The following is a 26,190-nucleotide window of genomic DNA, read 5'->3' as shown; positions in this document are numbered from 1 at the left end:
AAGTCAACACAGCTGTACAATCTGGATTTAGAGTTAAAAGATACCTGTTCAGACAACACTTGCCACTAACTGGAATCCATGGAAGAAAGAGATTAAAATGGTCCCTGAAAAAAAGAAAGTATAAAAAAAATTACCAGATAGAATCACAACAAAGTCTGTAGAATGGTCACAAGTGGTAGATGAAACCCAAAAGAAGAGGAAACCAAGATATGATTAAAATAAAGGGATATGAACATACTTGAAATGGAGCACATTCCATACAGTGAAATTTTTTTGATGATGAGAAATGAAGATGAGAAGCTGGGAAAAGTGTAGTGTCAGATTTGACAAGAAAAAACATGAAACAAGGTACTGGAGGAAGAAGGTAAGGAAGAATAGACCAATTGAACCAAAGGAAAGACACAACTGGTGAGGGTGGAAGGTAAAGTTCAAGAAGAAAGGAACTCTGTCAGGAATGTATACCTTGAAAAGCTGCAATATGGGCTATATAACAACAAAAGGCTGTGACCAGACAAAAGCTTATCCAAATCTGGGTGCAGGTAAAGATGAGATATAGAAGGAAGGGACATATGAAAAAAGGAGGAACAATCCTCCCAAGTTGCTGAGATTTTTGGGAGAACAATCTTGATAAAGAAGAAGGTGATAGGTGGGGTGATAAAGGGTATTTGAAACATCAATGGCAAACAAATCCAACTGTTGATGTCAACAGACTAAAAGAAGAAGAAAATAGAAGTAAAACGAGGGAATGTAGGACCACATTAATGTCCCAATCCAGAAGTGCAGGATGCTTGTGAGGACAATGTAACTGGCAGAAATGCATGAGCACAGTAAGAACAGGGGAAGTAAAAACTCTATAGTATAAGAGAAAAAGAAACATATCTAATATCTGGAAAGTGAAGAGACCAAAGAGCCACCATAGGTTTTTGAGCAGGAAACCTCCTGTTAGTAGACCAACAGTGAAAGATTTTCCACTTGTGTTGGTATATTTCCATGGAAGACAGCCATATGGAACTAACTAACAATGAAGTGGGAAACCAGAAAGTCTCACCAAAAACCAGACAAAAGCCAAGCATGAAGATGCAGGATATGTAGGTTGGAATGAGAATATGGAATCGAGGTAGGTGAAGAAGGGAGGGAGAAGGAGGAAGAGAGATAAGTAAAGGATAGTGGCAAATGTTGTAGCCTTGGAAACCAAGGTTGAGCTGGTTAATAGGGAACAACAAGGAGGACCCGACCAGTAGTTTAATGGACAAGAAAAATCAATCAATGAAGTAATTTGATGGGAGAGTACACAAAAAAATAATTGTGTGACCAATTTTAGCTGAAGGCATCAACCATCAAAGCCTGCAGATGTGGTACCAGTGACAAAAAGAAGAGCAATTTTGTTTTGAGGCCTGTGTCAAAGGCATCCACCCACCAACAGCAAAGATCCCTAGAAACAAGTGGATCTAATACCCTCACTGTTGTATAGATCTGGTTGTGGCACAAAAGGCGATCCATAACTAGGTTGAAATCACTCAGCAGATGACATGCTATAAGATGAATGTAATGTGTGTGGGCCCAGTATATTATATCTAACATAAAAAAACCTAGATATCTAGACTGAATGCCCCTTGAAAGTTGATATGTGCCACCACCATAGTACTGTTTGAATGAACCATCACCAAAAAATTACAGTCAACCAGAAGAAAGTTCAAAAATGTTGATATGCAAGATGGTTTGTCTGCAGACCAAGAGTTCTAAGCTTCCTGGTGATTGACCCATGCCTCCCAACCCTGAATGGATGTTTCCATGAGATCCAGACATGGGGAAGGAAGAGACAAGTCTGATGATGTATGAGCTTTGTCCAGAAACCATTGCAGATCATCTCCCAGAGAAGGAGGAAGGGAAATAGAGGTATAGATAAGATACCAAGCTAGTTTCCATCATTCATAAGGGGCCCACTGAATGGATCTTGTATGGGCATGACTGAGAGGGACTACTGCAATCATGGAGGACTATATTCTCACAATAGAACCTTGTGAGCAATAAGTGACACTGAGCTGAGAGGATATGATGAACCAAAAGTTCCATTGAATGAAGTCATAAAGGAGAAGGCAGTGACTGATTTTTGACTGATATTCCTGTTAAAAAGACCTCTAACTGAACCATATATTGAGTGGGTTGAAGGAATGACTTCTCTAATTTGAATCACCACATAAAGGTGTTGGTGAGTATGAGTAATTAATTCCTTCTCAGAATGGTCCAGAAGGAGCCAATCATCCAAGGAATAATGAACTTTCAGCCACAGAGCTTGGAGATGATGCACAAAAGCCCAGATTATTTGACAAATCCACAAGGAAATACCTGAAACTGATGAACCACACAAAGATGGACAAACTGAAAGTAAGGGTGAGACTTATCTGCTATCAGAATGTGTAAGTGTTGGAGACATCCATTTTTGTCATCCACAACCCTGTGGAAAATCCCAATCTCAGGATGAGAAAATACTTTTTGGTGAACATAGGTAGTGAAATAAAATGGTTGAAGCAGGATAAACTGATTACCTGCCATAAATTCCAGTTTTTGTAGAGACAAAAAAAGTCCAGAATAAAATCCCCAGGAAAAACTAGAACCAGTTAAACTGACCACTGCAAAATCAATTGTCGATCTGCTGCTGACAGATGATGGAAAGTCAGAGAATCTCAAGGAAGAGGAGGAAATGAAACAAAGCAAGGAGAAACAGAAAGTTGGGGAAAGAAACTGGATAACAAATAATTCTCACAGAACTCATTCCACCCATTTATCATTGACAAAGGGACACCAGCAAGGAATAAACTCGAACAGCCAAACCCATAGGGTAGTAACTGGTAATGATGGTGATGGAGGGTATGTCACTGAGGAAAACGAAAAAGAGTACCCTGATTAGAAGGAAAAATAAGAACTGGAAAGAGAAAGGGATGGAAAGTGGGAACGGGAGGCATATGAGGTTGTGATTGAGACAAATTGGCTACAAAAGTCATAAGGGTGGATTTTTAGTGGACAAATGTTGCTCAAGACTTGATAGTTTCAGAAACTTTATCAACATAGAAAAGGTGCCAGACATAAATCCCCAAGATTGTTGAGGGTAAATTAATCTGAGCCAAAAGTGCATCCTGACCTACAAGGTCCTAACAACAAAGAAACCTCATATGTAACACAAGAGATGAAGATGGAATCTGTGCTAAAGTGGAGGAGAGAACTTCTGTAAAGAACTTCAGATAGGAGATGTATGGAAGAAAAATACCGTAAGAGAGTGGTCGTGGTAAGATGCAGCCAAGAATATTGAATATTGGGCATGAGTAAGACTAGCATTTGGTTCAGGAACTGTCCTCTAAATAGGTAACAAGGAACCTCATTATTGTGAGGGGGGAGAGGAAGGCTTGTGGCATGCACAAAGAAAAATTCACATATAGAGGGCAGAAGTGAATGATAACTGCTAATTTTGTGAGAGTGGTAAGTACGGTATCGTAATACTAAGTTATCTAAGTATTTGTAAAAGCTCAAATGTCTTTCTCTTAAAAACAATAATATCAATTGGAGTATCTATTTGAAAACACTGAAATAAAATAAATAAATTGAAATAAAAAAAACACCTTATATTAAAACTATTTATGTAGTTTTAGCTTCTCTAATCCCAGAGTTAGGTACAGTTTCACCTACTTGTTTTCATCGTAGAGCAAGCTTGAAGAATTATGTTCATTGTTAATCAAATTTAGCCAAGTTTAAACTATTGAAACAACCTAAACTTCTGAATTAAATCTAAGGTAAACTATAGGTGGTGGAAGTACTATATTAATCATGACAATTGAATTAGAAACCAAAACAGAGACTTTTTCCATGACAATTATATACAACTCTCTGTTCCACATTCATTTAAGTAAGTACATGGACATCTGGGTTGATACTGGAACAAGAAGGCTTTAAGTAACTCACTAAATTCTACAGAGGTTTTGACAGAATATTAAAAAAAAAAGAACAAACAATTGAAAAAGGTCACTAATAACATACCTATTATACAAGGTTGTTAAGTGATTAACTGGAGGGATAAGGGAACAAGGAGGTTGCTGTTGCTGCAGTCCTAGTGTAATAGGGTTTGTTATTGGCTGTGGCAGTTGGCTGAGCAGTGAATGAGTACTTGTGTGAACAGGAAGATGACCTAAGTGGTTTCCTGTGTGTGCTGGTAGTGGTGTATGGTTGACCTGCTGTGGCTGGAAGAAATAACAGAACTCAAATAAATTCTTTCTGTATGTTTTGCTAAATAAATAAATATAAAAAAATGTAGAATCAATATCCCTCTTGCATGAAAAAAGTAAGAATATTGTTTTTTTTGGAATTTTCCTAGACAACCATTACCAAGTTTCCCAATATTGTTATTATTCTCTAAATTTTAATATCTTCATTACAAATTTAAGTCACAATACTAATGGTTATTTGTTGTGCTTATAGATAGTATAATAAAGTTAAAAACCTTCTAAGCCTCAATATTCCAACAAAAACAAAAATGTATCTCAACTTCTGAAAATCAAGTTCTTCTAATGAAGAAAAATTGTATGATTCAAACTTTTTTTCTGAAATGAAGGATTATTATTGTTATTACTTTCACCTTAAATCTACATAAACCAGAACAAAATAAATTCTGGTATATCTGTAGAAATGCTACTAAGTAGGTTTAAGTTTATTTAAAAAAAATAGCTGCCACTCACATACTGGGTTTACTGTGTAGTACTTCTTTTTAGTGAGAATGTCTAATACGTTGGAATAAGCCAGCTACATGAAAATGTGTGGAAATTTGAACATATTCAAAAATTGGTATACTAAAGAACATAACTATATATGTTTGATAATAGACATTTATTGGCATGGGTATATTACACAGCCACATTTTATTTCACAAAAAATACTATTTAATTAGTAATGACACATTCTAATATATTATATAAAGTATAAGTCACTTATCTTTAGCAAGTGTTTCCAGAACAATAAAACTAAAACAATGTGAGCATATTGGTCATATATGTCTGTTTGATATCTTAATTGGTAAGGATAGAGTTATAAACATACATTATGAGGCAAACCACTAACTATGTATTTTCACTTTTCCTCAAGGAGCAGAATGTGTTTTTTCAACTTTTCTGTTTAAAGTGTGGGGCCTCTACATACATGTCTTGATGGCATAGCTTCTGTAGCCACATGGCTTGCCTGTGATTGCTATAAAACTTTCACTTCTGTTACCTAACCTTATTTGAATGTTTTAAAAATTAATATCATAAAGAAACCATGTAAAAGCAAACACTGCACCTGATGATGTAAGAAAAATAGTGCAAGTATTTCAATCATAAATTCACTTATGAGACAAGCAACTCAAAGTACTTAAAGTATTTTCTGAAAATATGTATTACCTACTGAAACTGCTTGATCAGCAGCACTTAAAAAAATGAATTAATTTTTGTCAGTATATCTTCTGTGGAACTTATCTATCCATATATTTTTTTTAACCATTTGCATTTTCTTTGTAAACATCCTCTCAAAGAATTATCTTAATACTCTATGATAAGCACAAACTTTTATGTCATTCATTCTATATTTTCTGATTTCTTTCTGTTTTAAATATAATGTTTATTTATATTTTAATTTCTTTTCTTCACCATAAAGTAAGTTTAAGTAAAGAAGAGAGAAGTACCTTACATAGAGGCTTAAATTTAGAGGACTAGTTTTGCCAAATTCATAGCTAATAAGTGCTGTTTGGAAGAGTGAGACAAAGTAGGCCTTACACAGTGATGGAATATAAGCAAAGAATGCTTCAAAAGCTATAGTAGTTTGTCAGCTAAGTGTTTTTAACTAACAGTTTCAAGACATACCTTACAGTTGGCTTGAACATATGTTGGGCTCACTGAATGTTGGTGAGGAGGGGTTATGGTCAGGCTAGTTTCTGGAGGCAGGTGTTTGAGGGGCTGAGTATTACTGTAGTTTATGAAGTGTTTCAAACTTTCTTGCTGTGATTGCATCATCTCGTTCTGTACGGTTCTCCTGCTGCTTATACTGAGCTTAGGGTCTGAAAATAAATATAACAAATGCAAAGAACAAACAACCATTTTCATGCAAAATGTTAATATTCTGTAGATTCAAAACATGGCATTGAGCTACATTCACATATAATGTACAGGTTATTCATTTTTAGTAAACTATTAAAAACATTTAAAACACAAAACAGGTTTAAAATATAATGCAAACTTTAATTGTATTAGAAAATTTGTTATACAAAATATTATACAATAATATCTTGACAGGGAATTCTGACAGAGGTTATGAAATTTGATTAATGTTTAATAGATTGAAAAACACACAAGAAAACCTAACTCTATTAAGTTCTGGGAATATCATCAATACTTGTTTTTTTTCCAATTAAAAACATTAAAGCAAATTCTTACCTCAATGAACATTATGTGTTACATGTCATTTTTATCCAAAATTTTTTAAATTGCATGCAACTGTATTTTGAAGTAATCTAACTATATTTCTAATGACAAAAGGTCCCAGAAGAATGTCTTGTAAAAGTATTTCATTAGTATTAGCTTCATCTATTAATTTTTTAAGTGAGGTCTTGTAAAATGATGTACTATATTAAAAGTTTGAGATTTGCCTCCATTAAGGCCTACCAACAGAAGGTGGGGGGCCAAGGGAGCAACTGCTTAGGGGCTGGGCCTGTTTATGCTGTAAAGCCCACTAAGCACCTTTAGACTATATCTTCATTTAATCATAAAAAAACACAATTTTGTCTTTTCTTTGCACCTAGATGATTGGCACATTAAGAATGATTGAAATAATAATTTGAGTAATAATTAATACATATTTATTACTTTATATATTTGATATATATTTGTTGTTACTTTATTAATGTCTACTGCTATGATTTTATATTGTTTATGAATTCATTGTTGTCCTAATTTAGGAATAAGTTCTTAAAAATGTTGAAAAAGAGAGAGAGAGGGGGGATCCCTGGGGTCTGTGGTGGCTCTCGACATTCCTGCCTTTATTGGTATGTTCTATATTTTGGAATTTACTAGCTAAATCTATTTGTAATAACTAGTTCTATAATCATATATATCAAGCTAGCTAAACTACACTTTTGTTCAGATTTTATCTTTGTACTTTTCAATTAAACTTTCTGATCCTGGATCTGAAGAAAGATCTGGAGAGAAAATTATATTTGTAAAAAGAGAAAGAAAAAAGTTAGGCATCTTTTGGAATAATAAAAGGCAGTTCTGATCCTGGATCTGGAATTAACTGTCTGGATGGAAATTAATTTAAATTAATAAATAATTTAATCATCATTTGTTGCAGAAAATTGTGTTTCTGATCATCAATCTGGTGGACTCTTATGATTGAAAAACATATTTTAAAAAATTACTTACCCTCATTTGGTGGAGAAAAAGGTGGTTCAGATCCAGAATCTGGTGGACTATCAGGAAGCTGATGACTACAATATAAGTAACTTAAGTCAAACTGTAGGTTTTCTTGTAGTTTTTAATTATTGCCAAATTCAATCTACTTTTATAATGTACACAAGCCAAATAAAACTAAAACAGAACAGCTTTTTAAACAAATGTTAAAAAAGTGACTGTAAATTTGTAAAAAAAAATGCTAGATATCTATATTGAATATGACAACTCCCAAACAGCCTAACTCACACTATATCAGAAGTAGCCACACATAATTAAATGAAAAGTGCATAACCATTTTCATGCTCAGCTAATAACTAGTACACAAACTTTGTTTACTTGTGGTATGTTTCCTGAAATATGCCTAATTATAAACAACTTATTATTTTACAAATAAACAAGCTAAAGCATTGAAAATTATATATCCAACCTTTGTGAAAAAGTAGTGATGTTAGTTATGGTTTTCTGTTTCTTGATGCTACTGTCAACTTCCACTGGATGATCACTAGATGGCACAAACGTCCCAGTCACATACAAATCTGAAGTTGAAGCTGGACTTTCACATGTAGTATCTGCAATTTGCTGAGTGACTGAGAAGCTGTTGCAAGCACTTGTAGTGACCCCTGAATAAACTGGTGCAGTATGAAAAGTCGGTTGGCTGGATGTTGAGGACTTAACCACAGAAGTTTCTGATAATTTTAGATCACTTTTAACCAAGGCATCGGGAAAATCACTGAAAACCAAACATTTCATCTTTCAGTTGCATTTAGAATTAGCCATAGTTCAATATGTATAATACAAAATGAATGTAGGCTTACAAGAAATGCAATTAAACACACATACATGGAAATATATCACAACACTCAGAGGCTAACCTATTTACATTTTTTTAATTTCTGGACCCTCCTATTGCCAAGATATCAAACAAATATGTACGGCATTTCACAGTGTTTATTAATAATAAAATGTGTACCCACACATATAAACCACAGGTAACATCCTTCCAAAATGGCACATCTGGTTGTTGTTACTCATCGAACATACTCCTTGACAAAGTGGAACAAACATTCCCAAAAAAGAAACCTGGCTGTAATTACTCATAATAGAACATACTCCCAAGAAATACAAACCTGGCTGTGTTTAATCACAACTGAATATACGTCTTTACTAAATTAAAAAAACAAATCTTTGGAAAAAGACTAACTGATTTACATTGTTTACTAACAAAAAACACACGCTTTCACTTGATTGTCATAAATTCAATAATTGAACTGTGTAACAAAATATATCCAATTGTATATGATAAAATTCAACAGTTACTTTGATAAATTAATAGTAAATGGGCTAGAGATAAAAATATACTTAAATTCTTTAAATATCACTTCAAGGATTCTTGTTTGTTTTTGAACTTCGCACATAGTTACATGAGGGCTATCTGTGTTAGCCATCCCTAATTTAGCAGTGTATGATCACCACCCACAGTGAACTCTTGAACTACTCTTTTTATCAACGAATAGTGGGATTGACCGTGACATTTTAACGGCCCACAGCTGAAAGGGCGAGCATGTTTGGTGGAACAGGGACTCGAAACCGTCACCCTTATTTATTACTAATTGAGCGCCCTAACCACCTAGCCATAACGGTCACTTCAAGTATACAAATCACACAACAAAATTTTGTAACTTTAGAAAGCTACTCATGGTCTTATACAAACTGTATCTCCAGTGCTTATACCCCTCCATTTTGAGTCTTTCGATTTGGTAACTTAAACTGTTGAATAGAGTAGCTCCAACGATTGACCTAGTAATGCCCACTACACTCTAAGAGCTTCATGATTTCACATACCTAAACTATAAATACGTATGGAATATCAGAAAATGTTCTTTCATCAGCTCTAGTGTTATCAAGAAACGTGCTTTTACATGCCATTATATGAATAAGGTTTCGATAGGTGGGCTTTCACACGACAAGATATGAAGTGCATTACGCCTAAGAGCATGATGCGAAATTTAATCAAGGCATCTGATAACTAGACGTTAAAGCAGTTGTCTGTCGATTTAGTCTAGCTGCATTTTATTTACATCCGTAAGATGAACTTGATAAAATTACATAAAACAATTACGTATAAACACGAGAGTACATAAAAAAACAGAAACGGCAACAAGATTAATTATGCATAATTATATGATAAGGCAAACATTTCAAAAACATTTGTCTGACCGAAGAGTGTGATTTGATTGTTTGTTTTGAATTTCGCGCAAAGCTATTCGAGGGTGGTCTGTGCTAGACGTCCCTAATTTAGCAGTGTAAGACTAGAGTGAAGGCAGCTAGTCATCACCACCCACTGCCAAGTCTTGTGCTACTCTTTTACCAATGAATAGTGGGATTGACCGTCACATTATAACGTCCCCAAGACTGAAAGGGCGAGCATGTTTGGTGCGACGGAGATTCGAACCTGCGACCCTCGGATTACGAGTCAAGTGCCTTAACCCACCTGGCCATGCCGGGCCGAGTGATTTGATTATCACCTGAATAACGCACTTTTGGCTTCAAATTATATTGGTTTTTTATGTGGTAAAGGAACACAAACTAGATTTTCGGAGCCACAGTCGCTATGCTTACTTCCTGGCCACATCCATCCCATTTGTTTTTGGTCTAACTTTAAATATTTTTTACTTTAAGAACAATTTATGAGCCGTAAATACGTCAAAATCAGCAAAGGAAAGAAAAACAACAGCATAGTTTTAATTCTTGTTTGTCTTTTTTTGTGTTAAGCAACATTTATATGATTCAAAATAAATATTTCTCGAACAACACAGTCCAAAGATTTAAATCTTATAATCACAATATAATTTTATGTGACGAGTGATAGTTTTGACGTTTGGTGCATCATATACGTTCTGCTCATTTGTTTATTCTTATCAATAGCACGGAATATACTGTCGTGCAATGAAATGTAGTCGTGGTACTGACAAACAGGTGGCGCTTAGTGACTCGTCCACCATTTTTGATATAGTGTTAACTCGTAGCGATTGTGTTTCATGAACGCAGCCACTTATATCTCAAGTTCCTCATGCATGCCCTATTAAAACCTTTATTACTCAAGTCATATAATATTTTGTATTGTTTTAAAGAAGTGTACGCTCCAATGCACATTGTTAAAATGTCGTTTTGACTTCTTGAATTCCACCTATCAAGTTCCCCATATTTAATAATATTCATAATTGTCGTTATCCTCTCTAGGATTTTTAACCGTAAAACGGAAAAAATACTAATAATCTAAAACGGAAGATTTCCGAATTCATTATCAGTTGACGTGTTTTTAAAATGTTATTAATTTAACGAGTCACAAAATAACCTCATTGTAGTAATTATTTCTTCTTATATTCTTTAAGGTTTGTTTTGCGTGTGCATCATACACATAAGATCACGGCGTTTGTAAACGGTGTCCCAGAAGTCGATGCCATTGTAACAAAGAGAATGTTAGATATTATTTTCTGGCGTGAAGGTAATCCGATTTGAACGTCAACAGTACGCTATTTGTGGATGAACATTTTGAACACATTCGGCACACGTGCACAGACATTCAGTCTATGATAGCTACCTTTCTGGATACCCTGTGGTCCACATAGCACGTCGTAAATCATGAAATCAAGTTTATTTGCTTAGTATTTTTCTGTCTATCCAACAGTACCCCAAATACAGTAAATATGTGATACACTTCTCAGTCGTCCATCGTATGATCATATACACAGTCATTAAAAGAAATGTGCGCCATATGATATCATCTTTGGAAAAATGTTTCATACAACATAAAATATTAGAATTGAAATGTTGATACTTTCTTTTCCATCAACATTTGTTTGGGATGAGCTAAAATAATTAAAACAAATCGAAATTTTAGTCCTAACTGTTGATTCTTAGATTCCTTTCGGAATTTTTATTCTGATTATGAAAATTCTGCGCAAAATTCGTTGACAAAAAATGTTTAAACTCATACTGTTACAAGTGTTTATTAAAAAGATGTCCCTCTTGCTGTTAAAAGGTACATTGCCCATCTTCCGTCTCACACACATTAAGGCTTAAACTTTACTCGCTCTAACACACAAACGTTTGTTTCCATACCTAAAATTCACACGAAGGATAACTGTGCACTCTTTAAAAACGTTTAAAATGATTTGCTACCTCTGTGGTTTGATACACAGTCTTGAGGGCATCCGGGACTCTTTTAACTGAGCTTCAAATAAAATAATCATGTTACTTTTAGTACCCAATCAGCAGGGGGATCACCTGCATAATTACACAAATTTATAATCAATTGAGCGTATTCTTAAATTACGTTTTACGTGTCACATTGATTTCGATGATTTATTTCTCATCGTCTAATGCTCTTTCAATAGTCTCTAAACACCTGGTATTAATCTGACTGAAACGAATTTACAAGTTGTAAAAATAAATATTGACGTAGTGGATACGAGTGTGTGGGTGTGTTTCTTATAGCAAGACCACATCGGGCTATCTGCTGTGTCCCTCGAGGGGAATCAAACCCCTAATTTTAGCGTTGTAGATCCGTAGACTTAGCGCCGTACCAGCGGGGAACTATAGGAGGTGACCTAAACCACAAATGATCAAGTGAGCAAGGTGCTCTGCACGTAATAACGTTGTATTGTAATCCTAATTTCTGCGTCACATGACCTCAGACGTACCATGAGCTACCAGCGAGCTTTCGCGTAGGAACTGGAAACAATGCTAAAATCCGGGGTTCGATTTCTCGTGGTAGACAGAACGTAGACAACCCTTTTTGTAGCTTTGCGCTTGACAACAAATAAAATTCCAAGCAAAACTAATTATTTTTTACGGTCAAATACTTTAACTAAAATCTTGAAATTTCTGCTGATATTACAAGGTCAAACTTATTATACCCGTGTAATATGAAACCGGTAAAATAACGAGTGAAAACAGCAACGGTAAAATAAACAATACGTTGAAATCTGACATTTCAGGCAATGTTGTGACAAACCTCTTGAAAATAGCAAAGTATAAGAGGTTGATATCTGATATCAGCCAATTATGTCTAAGTCCGCTGATATAACACTGATATATTCATCCATACACCAAAATGGCCTGGCATGGCCAAGCGCGTAAGGCGTGCGACTCGTAATCTGAGGGTCGCGGGTTCGCGCCCGCGTCGCGCCAAACATGCTCGCCCTCCCAGCCGTGAGGGCGTTATAATGTGATGGTCAATCCCACTATTCGTTGGTAAAAGAGTAGCCCAAGAGTTGGCGGTGAGTGGTGATGACTAGCTGCCTTCCCTCTAGTCTTACACTGCTAAATTAGGGACGATTCGGTGCAGTGGGCTAACAACCTACTCACTTAAATACTTGTTGAAGAATCCGCAAGCGATTGCGGCCCTATGTTCCCAGATGGAATCTAATGGTGATAACTAACTATACACCAAAATGTCCACATTATTTTAAATAATACGATATTACTTTGTTGTTTTTTTAAGTGTTAAAGTAATCTCGATATAAGACCAACTTGTTTACACGGTTACACTTAGTCGCGAGCAGTGTGAATACGTCATGCACTGTTTCACATTCGAACTCCTTAAAATAAATCTAACCTTTCTTATCTTATTCGATGTATAAATTTAGAACCAAAAATATTTATATTTTCCAAGATATTAGATAAATTTTTTAAGAATAAATAAATGTATACCGTGAGATTATTATCCCTTAAAACTTCTTATTATAGTTTCAATAAATAATAATAATAATAAACTTTGTACGAGTTAGAATGCTTAATTACTTGATCACGTAGTTTGGCTGCTCGTTCTGTTTCATTAGCTATGAAACGACGTGCACTGAACAAATCCACATTTAATTATGGAATGATATCAAACTGTGTCAGAACACACCTACAATTCAACCCTCATGTTGCCTAAACCAACTGTCAGATATTTCCTGTAATTTAGCCACGCAAGGTGACCACAACAGAACATAGCAACCCCACTGAGAAACAGAATCTGACCAAGTATCTATATGAAACATATTGGAGTATATCCTCTCTCTCTTTATATATATATATATTGGCTTTGTTTTCATTGTAACTATGCAGTATAACAATTCTTATTTCAATTGACAAAAAGTGTCAATTACAAAACAAAAACATCTCCGTTATTTTAAAGATTTCAAACGCGCTTTCATTTTGCTTTGATGAAAACGAGGACAACCGTTAATCTCCTAGAAATAGGAATGATATAATCAAAATAGTTTCTTTAGTTCAAACAATAGGAATGATATAATCAAAATAGTTTCTTTAGTTTAAACTTACACGGTATATTGGATTTCAGTGTTTTATAACTTTGATTTAATTATATACAGCTGTTGTATACAAATGACCATAAATTTTGACGTAACCAATCTGACCTTTGTTATAAGTGACCTAAGCATATGACCTAGCAATGACCTCTGCTACAGCGGCTAACCCTATGCGACAAATGTTTTATATAGCTTCCGATTTTAGTGGCATCTTCATAAATAAAGAGAAAAAAAATCACATATCGTGACAGAACAGTGTGAAGAAAAAACCATTGGTTATTCACTTTATTTTGGTATTAATAAACGGACTACGCACACAGACAAGTTTACTATTGGTTTAAAATGCTATCCTCACAACATTTATATATATATACATTGTTTAAATAGATAGACCTTACTATACTCATTTTCCTCCCAGTGTCCCCTTTTTCGCATGAAATAAAAAAAAAAAGCTAAACAAATGAAAGAAACTCGGAAAACGGACACTTTTCCAGTTAGCGCTCCAACTGAGAGCTAAAATTATATTAAACACTAGCCGTCTCTACTTCGGCAGTGTAAGATTAGAGGGAAGACAGCTACATATTAAACACTAGCCGTCTCTACTTTGCAGTGTAAGATTAGAGGGAAGACAGCTACTCATCACCACCCACCGCCAACTCTTGGGCTACTCTTTTACCAACGAATAGTGGGGATTGACCATAACATACATAACGAACAAGTTTGGTGCGACGTGGATTCGAACCCGCGACCCTCAGAGGAGGAGCCGAACGCTTTAACCCACCTGGTCATGCCGGGCCTAAACACTATAAACACTAAATAGAATTACAGTACATTTCACAGTTCGTCGTCATACTGACGCCGAGAGTATTTTAATATTCAGAGCAGTTCCATATTAGTTTAGATCACCATAGTAACTAGAGATTAGAAATGTGAGCATCTTATAAATAACACATAAATAAACTAGTTTGGAAATCATTTCCAGCATAAAAGCACAGACTATTAGCTAAGAAAACAGCTGAGCACGACCGAGTTGTGTTCCATTAGGTTTACTGGTAAGACGTGCCCTAACAAACTTGTCTATTGTCATGGTTGTCGTTCCGGTGTGTTATTTCAACGCTCATTCAAGCCTAAAACACAAGAAACTGAACGGTCGTCAAGTAATGTGAGCTACAATCTAAGCATGTAATTAATAACTTAATCTATTACCTGTAGGCCGTTTGTTTTTAATTTTTTCAACATGAATTTCAAGGCATCACCGAGTGGTGAATCAATGAACTTTATATCGTACGACATGGTTACATTTCTTTAGGCTTACACACCCAGCTCTGTATTCTAGTTTTGTTTGATTGGCTGAATGTTAGTGGCTGACTCAGTACGTTAAACACAGTGTAATTCACCGCTGACATTTTGATGAATTATCGATGAAACAAGTAGTTTAAATAATTACATGTTACTACAAACATAACTGCCATCGAATGTATTTCGTTTTAAATTAAAACACCCTAGTATAAAAACACAAGTTCATGTGACCTAATCAGAATACCAGTTCCATCTATTTTATCAACACAGATGTACATCACGGTATTGGAAGCTTACATATTCGAGTAACCACGAAAACAAAGTTTCCCGAAATCCTATAAATATTAACACATATATTCACGAGGTTTGATTGCAAATAATTTTCGAGTTAAACACTGGAAGCAGATAATTTTGTAAAGTAATGTAGACAGCTTATTTTTATAGCTTTTGATGTGTCTAATGAAATAAAAGCGACAACAAGTACCAACAAAATCGTTTGACAGAAGTCACAGCATAGTTTAACAAATGCTGGATTAAAAAAAAAAAGCTTTTTAAAATAACTATTAGAAACTGAATAAACGTACTATTTCAGAAAATACGGCATATACTTTCCAAAAGCTGGTTTGTATAAATAAATTATTTTAAAAATATTCTAATTAGATAACTCGCTGCTAGAATCTGTATGATTGGAAATGAAAATATGACAAGTTTAATAAATAACGCGCACAGACTGTGAAATAAATAAAATTACAATAAACACACTTTTCTTGTTTAACCAATGAGATCAGTTTATCCATTATACTAATGATGATGTTTTATTTAACCACTAGAGAAGTTTAATGCCAGCAAAGCACAGGCTTTCCTCCTCCCAGCTGAGAAATCCTATCGCAGTATATTTCTCAGTGAGCAGTCCATGTATGATGACACCATCCATATTTCCGAAACATCACCACCAACAGAGAAGAAACTGTTTGTTTGTAATTAGACACAAAGCAACACAATGAACTATCTGTGCTCTACCTACGACCGGTATCGAAACCCGGTTTCTAGCGTTGTAAGATCGCCGAAATACCGCTGTGCTACTGGGGGCCTAGGGAGGCAACTGACTGATAGAAACAACTTTAATTAATTACTGTGTATTATGTTTTAACATATAAGTTTTATATATTTATTTATTTTAACATGACATATACAGAGAAAATGACTTTAATTATATTACCTATCTTACTGTTATAGAATTGAAGGTTTGATGCCAGATTAGGCACATGTTCTATATCTAAGCTTTTTTACTAAGCCCTTCTGGAAATAATGCCTAATTCAATTTAATCTAAGTAGCACCTTCACGTTTTCTCCACTTAAGTATCTTCCCCTGCCATCGAAATGTATTTCGTTTTATATTAAAACACCTTAGTATAAAAACACAAGTTCACGTGGCCTAATCACCATACCAATTCCATCTACCTTATCAACACAGATGTCACATTAAGTTGTACATCAGGGTATTGGAAGCTTATATATTCGAGTAACTACAAAAACAAATTTTTCCGAATGTGACTATATTTAAACAGTGTGTGTGTGTATATATATATATATATATTGTGATCACAACATTTTACATTTTAAATGCACTTAAACCATTTATCAAAGATTCAGATTAACCTGAAGATGACCTAGGAAGGTCGAAATGTTGTTCTCTGTTTATATCAATAAAAGTGTTAATACCCATACTAGCCGTTCTGAGATACATTTTTATTTCAAGTGGATTTATTGTCATCAAGAAAAATACCTTTTATCCCAAGTGCCTATATGATGAGGTTCCTTTGCGGCATATTTAAGAAGAGTATGGTTTTTTTGACTAATTTTGCTTTCAGACAATCAATACATGAAGACATAGTCGTTTTGTGGTTCGTTGTAACAACAAAAAAATTTACCCTTATGTGAAACTCTTATACCAACATACGTCAGTTAGCATGGAGAGAGGTTTCTGCGCCAATATCCACTAAGCTTTATCTGGTTGGACGCACTTTTCTTTTTTTACCCACAATCCACTAGAAGAGTTTTTTTTTTTGCTCACTTCTTGCACATTTTTCACCATTCCCATTGAGGTGTGTAAGGTACTTACAACAATTGCATAGTCAACATATGTATATTGCGCCATTCTTGAGTTTTCCAGTGCATTTACCTGATCATTTGTATGTACCATGAAGAGGACTTCTCGTGATCATTGCAACAAATCAGAGCTGATTTCAAACAATTTCAGACCGAGATGCTGTGTATGCACAAGTGTTTTTCTTCTACCTTTCCATTACTTTTACCCATACATTTCACATTAGTATGAGTCTATTTTATTTCAATGTATGATGGTTCGGGCACCATTGCCACTGATCAGTCTCTGTCATCTTTCTCTGTTTCACTCCCCTCCCTCAATCCTTCCATCACTGATAAATTAATTATTTTATCAAGCTCAGCTCTGCTTTCTTTTCAGTGAAGAGGGCTTTGACTTGAGTATCTCATACCACATGGGCTTCTTTGTCGTTAGATGAATTTTTTCGACTTTCTTCACAGTCACTGGCACTTCCTATCGTAGATTAGATTCCCGTTGAATCCTTTCATTTATTTTGTGTCATGCCCAGCTCACAGAGGTCTATTCGTTTCATTGTTGTCTCATATACCCCTTTAAGAAGGATCATCTTTTATTCACCAGTTGTAATGCATTCTCCGTTCAGCCCTATTATCTCCTGTGGTCTCACCATACATACATTTGATACTCTTTTCACAGTTGTTATCAGTTTCTAAAATTGATTTCATATGCTGATGTCTGTTGGATCACAGTGCTGACGGAAACTATCTCATACTGCTTGCCTACTTCTCAATGTTTTTTGCGAGAATTCTGGGATAGATTTGATGAATTCTACTCTCTTCTGCTTAATTTCATCTTCCACCTTATTACACGATGGTTCTAGAGTATGGTTCACTAACCTCACTCCTCTCTGTACGGAGCTTGTTCCACTTACCCATAAGTATTTATTGAAACTACCACATTTACTTTCCCTACTCATTCCTTACTTCCTTACCTCAGTATTGCAATTATTACAATGAACTTAGATACTGTTTCTACTGAAATAATACAGTTCAAATAGGTTTCTTGAGGCTGTTCTTTCTTGACTTGTGGTAGCTTTCTATTAAAGGCGATAACCTGAAGGTGTGATTCTGTTATTCTGCAACATTTAATAATTTGTGCTCTTACGTTCATATTTTGTTTAACGATAAGGTAATAGTTACAATTACAGCTCCAAAAAGGTACCATGTGTAATGAAGTTATGCATATGGTTAGGTGGGTGTGGCATGGCCGCCTCATGGTTATGGCGCACGTCGCGCAATCTGAAGATTTAAATCCGTCACCAAACGTGTTTACCTAGCTGTGTAAACCATTTTTTTTGGTAAAGAGTAGCCAAAGAGTTGGTGGTGGGTGTTACCATCCTTCTAGTCTATAACTTTTAAATTAGGGACGGCTAGCGCAAATTGTCCTCATGTAGCTTTGCGCGAAAGTCAACAAACAATGGGATAAGTCAAAGTCTCATCCTCTTTGCGTCTTTCCTATTACTGTGGGGGTATCTTTAATAAATACAATACAGCTCATGTCTTGAAATTCCTCCATCAACAGTTTTCCGTTCACATATAAGCTAGTGTCTAGTCAGATAAGGCTCTGGGCATTAAATTCATTTATAATGATGACCCCTATGCTTATATTCACAAAATGATTCATTAAATCAGTCCATTTATTTTCCAATATCGTAACTGTCACTGGGGTTATACAAGTTGAGGAGAATGTATTTCTTACAGTTGCTTGCGATCTTCCAATTGCCTGCCAAAGTATCGGCCCTCAAAATTAACTTAGCACAACAGGAATATATTATTTCTTGTTTAAAACTGCCGAAAAGATTCACGCATTAATCCCATTATTATTCCCCAAACCACGACCTTTGATTTCTAGTCCTAAATTGATTAAGTAATTTCGTAGCAAAGTTTTTAAATATTTTGATGAAGAAAAACATGAAACAGTCACGAACTCCGATTGTTTCAGTTTCAAAAGCAGTGGCCATTGTTAAATATGTGTTTCATCAACAAAACACAATCCAAATCTTTTATGCAGAACTGACATAACGAATCCTTTCATATTTCAAAGTACTGATGTATTAAAAACAACAATAAGGTTTAATTATTCGACATAACATTTGGCCATGCTTTTCTCTGTTTGTGCTCGGCCTTTAAAGACGCATTCCTCTAGTTATATAACACAGGTAGCACAAAGACTAGAATAACAACCTTAAAACGTAACGGTACAGAAATAACCAAATGTTATCCTCTCAGTGGCTTAGTGGTAAATCTGAGGACTTATAAGTTACAAATTAGGTTTTGACACTCGTGGTGGGCACATCACAGGTAGGGCATTGTGCAGTTTCGTATTTAATAACAACCAAATTATATACTATTCAGTAAAGTAAGCAAGTTTAATCGATACACGCCAAATAAATACAGTAAACTACTGAATTAAAAACAAAAATCATGCACCGTAATCCTACGTACGTACGTAAGTATACACCTCACAAGTGTATGTGCCGAATGTATTTTATTTAAGTATAATCTACTCTTCGCACAATCTACAGAGGTCAGTAATCTTCTAAAATCTTTTTTTTTTCTAAGCACAACACACAATCCGGTTTCCTACCGAATGAAGTCTCAGACATGGTCTATTTTTTTATCATCTCACACACATTCATAACATACAAATGCATGGAAAACCAGTTCCGCCAATTCCCCGAAATCTGATACATTTGCTATTCAATATAACAGCGTATTTATGTGTGTATATTTATATATTTTAAAAAATCGTACACATCCTATAAAGGTGTAAAAGAAAACACTGATATAAGGAAGTACGTTTGAAAACAAATATATAATTGGATAATATAAAGCAAAAACAGATATGCTTCAATATCACCATATATGCATATATATAAGTATCATTACCAATAACCTACGCAAAATAACATTGAAATCTTCGTTAACCTTTATTTATTCATTGCACACATGTATATATATATATATATAAACATTTAGATCCAATTTAGTGATATTCTACCATATTTGATTTACATAAACACGCGAAAACGTGATAAACCGTAATTATAAAAGGAAGCTAAAACAAACAGTGACAACAATATCAAACGACATTTTAAAATGTTCACAATCAATACCAAACTTCACTTAAAACATTCACAACTAACATCACACTAAACTCAGAACAGTCACAACTAATATCGTACTATAATTAAAAACAAAATACAACTAATATCAGATTATACTCAAAACAGTCACAACGAATATCACACTACGCTCAAAACAGTCAGAAACAATATCACACTATAATCAAAACATTTACAACCAGTGTGACACTATAATGAAAACAGTTATAACCAGTGTGACACGATATTTACAAACATGAATACTTTAAAACAGTTATAGCTGGTGATGTTTTCTGAGGTACAACTAACAAGTAATACATCTGTAAGCTGGATAGTTTATACAGAGAAGTGAACCTTATTAACAAAATTGTTATTTTATTTCTAAATCAACCACTCCGCATATATCTTTATCCATACTGACATAGAGATCCAGTTGATCCTGTCTCAGAGCCTTGAATTTCAAACCCAGAGATCTGGGTTCGACTTCTTGCGATAACAAAAACACTTCCCCGTACTTTAAGCTGTAACTGCGTTATAGAAGTTACAGTGTAATTCTGGATGGTGGGTGGTACCGTATCGTTTGCTAGCTGCCTTTAATTACACAGATCTTGCGTAACTGATCAGAAAGTTGTTGTGAAAGTAATAACAAATACGAAAATTATTTAAAAAGGTTAAATTATGATGAATTATCAGGTCTCTAAATATTTACCTCGACAAAACATTATTACAATAGCATATCTTAGAAGTAAGGAAACCAAACTTGTTGTTAAAAAAAATATATTTATTATATTATAAAGCTTCATGACACTTGGCTGAGTTTAACTCTTTCAGCGCTGATTTGTTTGAAATAAAAACGGTTCATTACGTAGTGTTATAAATATTGTTATAAAGATAGAATTAACAATAGATTTGCAAAGGTTGTTAAACTGTATTTACAACTATCAAGTAGCTAATAACATTTTGTATACTATTTATAAAATAATCGTACAAAAATATTTCAAATAAAATATCTCAAGAGAAAATTCCATCTCGTAAATTACTCTCGAATATCATGAGAATTCATCTGCCTTATACCTCCTACTTGAGACTTAAATGTCTCTAAAATCAGGGTTTGGAATAAATACCATGAATTCTTAACAAAACCCTACATAACCAATCTGACCCCTTGTTTCACATAACAAGGTTCGTGCTTTTGTCACAGCACTTCAGGTCACGTTTATTTGCAATCAATAACTTAATGTAAATTAATTGTGATGTTGCATGTGGTAGTTGACATCTTCTGGTAATCACAGTTAATCTGAGTTTATCATGATGTTGCAAATCTTCATAAAATATTTTCTAGTAACTAGTCAATTAACCGAACTTAGAACGATACCACAGATTTTCAGACCAAACTTTCTCTTAATAAATCAGTAATTGAAAATTATTCTCTTATTAGAGATCCTTAGAAGTCGTTATTAACAACGAATCAGTTAACTGAAGTTTATTCGACTGCCAAAGATTTTAAGGTGAGATAATTTATTAATTAATACACTTATTACAATATACTTGTTTATCTACCTACCTACCACAAGTTATGCACTTTATCTACATTTAAATTAATAAAACGGATAATTAGTTAATTTCCTAAACTATGAAATTAGAGATAAAAATAAAGATATTCTTACACACAATATCCAGTCATTGGGTATGTGACTGACGAACTGAACATAGAATCTATTTCTTCAAGCTCCATTTAAACCACAAAACTTTCCACATTAACAGCGACATGAAATACACATGTTTCGTAAAGAACGAGTGAAATTCAACACTAAGAACAGAATCATACACAGGTCCTTCCTTAGAGCGGAACACAAAGTAACTGAGCTCCTTCACATACAGAGAGCTAAGAAAATTAAATAAACACAGGACTACTGAATCGGGTCAAATGCCTCATAAAAGTAGGTTAACGAGAAAAGCAATACCTATTACACAACGGAAGAACGCTTTGTAACAATGTCCGTATTTTTTTTAACGGTAACTTAAAAGTTTGTATTTAACTTTATTGGCTACATAAGGTACATTATTGCTGATGGCTGTAATTTTTGATAACAGGTCATTGGCAGTAGAAGAGGCTTTTTATTGTTTGTTTGTTTCTTATTCTTGTCGTGTGTTCAGTACAATCGCCGTAAAATATTTTTCATTTGTTCAACGTATGCCTATTGTAAAATACATTAGGCGTGAAGTGGAAATAAATGAACGAATGACATTAGCTCGTCCGATGTCTCGTAATCACACACAAGAAAAGAGACAGCATACTTTTATCTTTATTTTAAGATAGATAGTGTGTGTGTGTTTTTTTTCTTATAGCAAAGCCACGTCGGGCCATCTGCTGAGTTCACCGCGGGGAATCGAGCCCCCGATTTTAGCACTGTAAATCCATAGACTTACCGCTGTACCAGCGGGGGCGGATAGATAGTAGAGTGAAAATTACAATAAATAAATGATAGTTTCTACTGCTAACGGGACTTAGTGAGCATCCTTCAGTTTCTATTAGATCAATTTAATTACGCCTGTTTGTCTATATAATTGATTGTAAATAGAAATATCAACACTGCTATGTATAGAAACTAATTTTTTTCGCGTCCAGGTCTCCACTTCACGTTCCTTATTCGACTCGCCAGTTTTAAACAGAATGTTTTGTAGTTCACGAGATTTACTGGACGAATGCAGTTATTATTAGCTTCACTTGCTAATTTTACTTAAGAGATAATCATTCAACAAACTTAACATAAACGTAGCAGATTGTTATTGGGATTGTGTTTTGTTGTTGTTGTTTTAATTTCGCGTAAAGATACACGAGGGATATCTGCGTTAGCCGTCTCTAATTTAACAATGCTAGACAAGAGGGATGTCAACTAGCCAAACATTATTCACCGCCTACTCTTGAACTACTTTTTTTACCAATGAATAGTGGGATTGATCGTACATTGTAAAGTCTCCGTCGCTATCAGAGTGAGCACGTTCAGTGACGGACATTCGAATCCGCCACTTGCAGATTGCGAGAAGAGTGTCATAGCCACCAGATCATGCAAGCATTGTTACTGGGTGTCATACAATATGTCTGCAGTTCTACACGTGATCTATCTGCACAAGCAGTCCACATTTTTTTAAATGGATACACTCGAGGAAAAGGTAACTTTTCAAAAGCACCTGCCAACAACTCTTGCGCTACTCTAATCGAATAGTAAAATTTGTCTGTCACTCTTATAATGCAGCTGTTGCCCCAAAGTGAAAATGTGATATTGCGGCAACGAGAAGTAAACGAAAAAAACCCTCCGATAAACAGCTCAGCTCGCTAACCTTAGCGCCACGCCCAACCTAGATTGAAAGGTTTTCACGCACTTTATGCATGGCTAGAACAAATACAAGTTTTACAAAACTCACGGTCAATATCCTTCCAATAATAGTTTGAGATTTCTTATTAATGCGCGCTATTTATACTTTTATTATCAAATTATGTTACAATTATATAAACAACTATATAATTGCACGAAACGAGTATTACATAAATAAGAGGGAAATGTACAGACTACAGCAAAATTTTCATGCCAAACTACTAATCTTATACGTAATAAAAACTAGTTAACCAAATAACAATTATATTATGTCTTGTAAAAAAAAAACATAAACACTTTTATCGCTTTAAAGAACGCAAATATTGAAACTTAAAGTAACTTAAAAAGATGTTTCACAGTTTTTCCCTTTCTTTTCCTTTGCAGTTTTGTAACTCTAAAATCCGGGGTTCGATTCTCTCCTATGGCTTTGTCTAGAAGTAATAAACAAACAAATATCTAAATAACTGTATACTGTGGGGTCGAAATGTATATACTGAGGAAACAAATATATTTGTTCACTTGAACACCGTCTTGCATGAAAACTCATAAGAAACACGTATTTCAAGTTTATTACAAAACTGAACTTCTGTTGTTTAGTTCGCGTTTTACATTGACTTTATACACAAAATTATTGGAAGAAAAACTCACAGAACTGACCACAAAAACATGGAGTTTACCAAATTTCTTTCAGTGTAATAATGATTAGTTTAAGGTCTACACAGGCGTAATAAGTTCGATGAAGACGCCGTCTTCAAAAATCAGACGAGTAAAATAACAGATTAGAAGTTATAAATAAATACGTAATAAAATATTTTGTATAAAAACGTTAACAACTGACGTGTTAGGTCACTCCCTGCTGGCTCTCATCAGTTTTGTAAGCTGTGTAGTAGAACTACTAGCTTCCTACAGTGCATGTATTATAGTAATACCAGTTTTGTAATTTGTTTTGTAGAACTACTTTCTTCAGTGCATGTATGATAGAAATACCAGTTTTGTAATTTGTTTTGTATAACTATAAGCTTTCTGCAGTGTATGTATTATAAAAAATACCAGTTTTGTAAGTTGTTTAGTAGAACTACTAGCTTTCTGCAGTGTATGTATTGTAGAAATACCAGTTTTGTAAGTTGTTTAGTAGAACTACTAGCTTTCTGCAGTGTATGTATTGTAGAAATACCAGTTTTGTAAGTTGTTTAGTAGAACTACTAGCTTTCTGCAGTGTATGTATTGTAGAAATACCAGTTTTGTAAGTTGTTTGGTAGAACTACTAGCTTTCTGCAGTGTATGTATTGTAGAAATACCAGCTTTATAAGTTGTTTAGTAGAATTACTAGCTTTTTGCATCATATGTATTGAAAAAATACCAGTTTTGTAATTTGTTTAGCATAACTACTAGCTTTCTGCAGTGTATGTATTGTAGAAATACCAGTTTTGTAATTTGTTTAGTAGAACTACTAGCTTTCTGCAGTGTATGTATTGTAGAAATACCAGTTTTGTAATTTGTTTAGTAGAACTACTAGCTTTCTGCAGTGTATGTATTGTAAAAATACCAGTTTTGTAAGTTGTTTTTTGGAACTACTAGCTTTCTGCAGTGTATGTATTGTAAAAATACTAGTTTTGTAAGTTGTTTTGTAGAACTACTAGCTTTCTGCAGTGTATTTATTGTAGAAATACTAGTTTCATATACTTTTAGTTATTTACAGGTGTTTATTTTACGGACCTATTTATCACGTAAATATTTTTATATTGAAAAAGTAGGCTCTAGAAAACAAGGATAAATGACTATTAATAATACTGCAGCTGTGATAACTGTTACAAAACAGACAATCCCTCCAAAACCATGATTAGAGTGATAAAGTAGTACATATACGGTAGTTATTACAACATCTAATACACTAATATTTAGTTGCTATGTTGAACTGGTATAATCAGATACACAAACTGTCGTTACGGAAACCTACAGTACCAGTGTATGATTAAATTATAATGATAACGTAGTGTAATAAGATAATGTTATACATGGCCAGTGTTCATGTTGAAACAGAATGAACTCGAATCGTGGACTCGATAAAACGTCATTTTCTTAGACTATACAGGAATGTAACTTCTATCTCGGAAGCTAACTTTAAATTGGAATATTCAACTATTTCGAATTAACTATTACATTTGTAGTTACTCAAAACATGTTACTTTCATATATAGAAATTCACCTTACTCTTACATTAAAATTCTAACCTTTAGCCTGAACTATTTAAAAAGTTGGACAGCCCCATTCTATTTGTCTTTATGAGAAAAATAACAAAACAAGGTGGTCTTGAAATAATACTTTTCCATGCTTTAGCAATAAAAGACAAAAAATATGGATGTTTCTTTAATTAACATCTGTTTGCATGTATACTGCACTAGCACTTCTGTGTGAAAAAATTAATTATAGCAACGAGTTTTAAACATATCTATATGGAAGAGTTGTTGAAAACTATATATGTTTTGTG

At 34.3% G+C, this 26,190-nt stretch overlaps 1 protein-coding gene across 2 annotated transcripts in view; it reads right to left on the bottom strand.

The window, feature by feature from the left end:
* The window catches only part of LOC143226329 (myelin regulatory factor-like), a 96,260-nt gene that overhangs the window by 17,814 nt on the left and 52,256 nt on the right, over positions 1-26,190 (bottom strand). The window contains exons 1-5 of one of the 2 annotated variants that reach the window (XM_076457148.1): positions 21,993-22,150; positions 7,891-8,193; positions 7,434-7,498; positions 5,880-6,073; positions 4,030-4,229 (exon numbers count right to left, since the gene is read on the bottom strand). In XM_076457148.1, coding sequence (XP_076313263.1) covers positions 4,030-4,229; positions 5,880-6,073; positions 7,434-7,498; positions 7,891-8,193; positions 21,993-22,060 — 830 coding nt within the window. In that variant the 5' untranslated portion in view covers positions 22,061-22,150. Of the gene's footprint in view, positions 1-4,029; positions 4,230-5,879; positions 6,074-7,433; positions 7,499-7,890; positions 8,194-21,992; positions 22,151-26,190 lie in introns of those variants that run through there. The other variant, XM_076457147.1, reaches the window with a different exon arrangement.

This window comes from Tachypleus tridentatus, chromosome 9 (assembly GCF_004210375.1).
Source record: "Tachypleus tridentatus isolate NWPU-2018 chromosome 9, ASM421037v1, whole genome shotgun sequence".
In the NCBI taxonomy this organism is placed as follows: Eukaryota; Metazoa; Arthropoda; class Merostomata; order Xiphosura; family Limulidae; genus Tachypleus; species Tachypleus tridentatus.
This window is presented reverse-complemented; position numbering and strand designations above follow the sequence as displayed.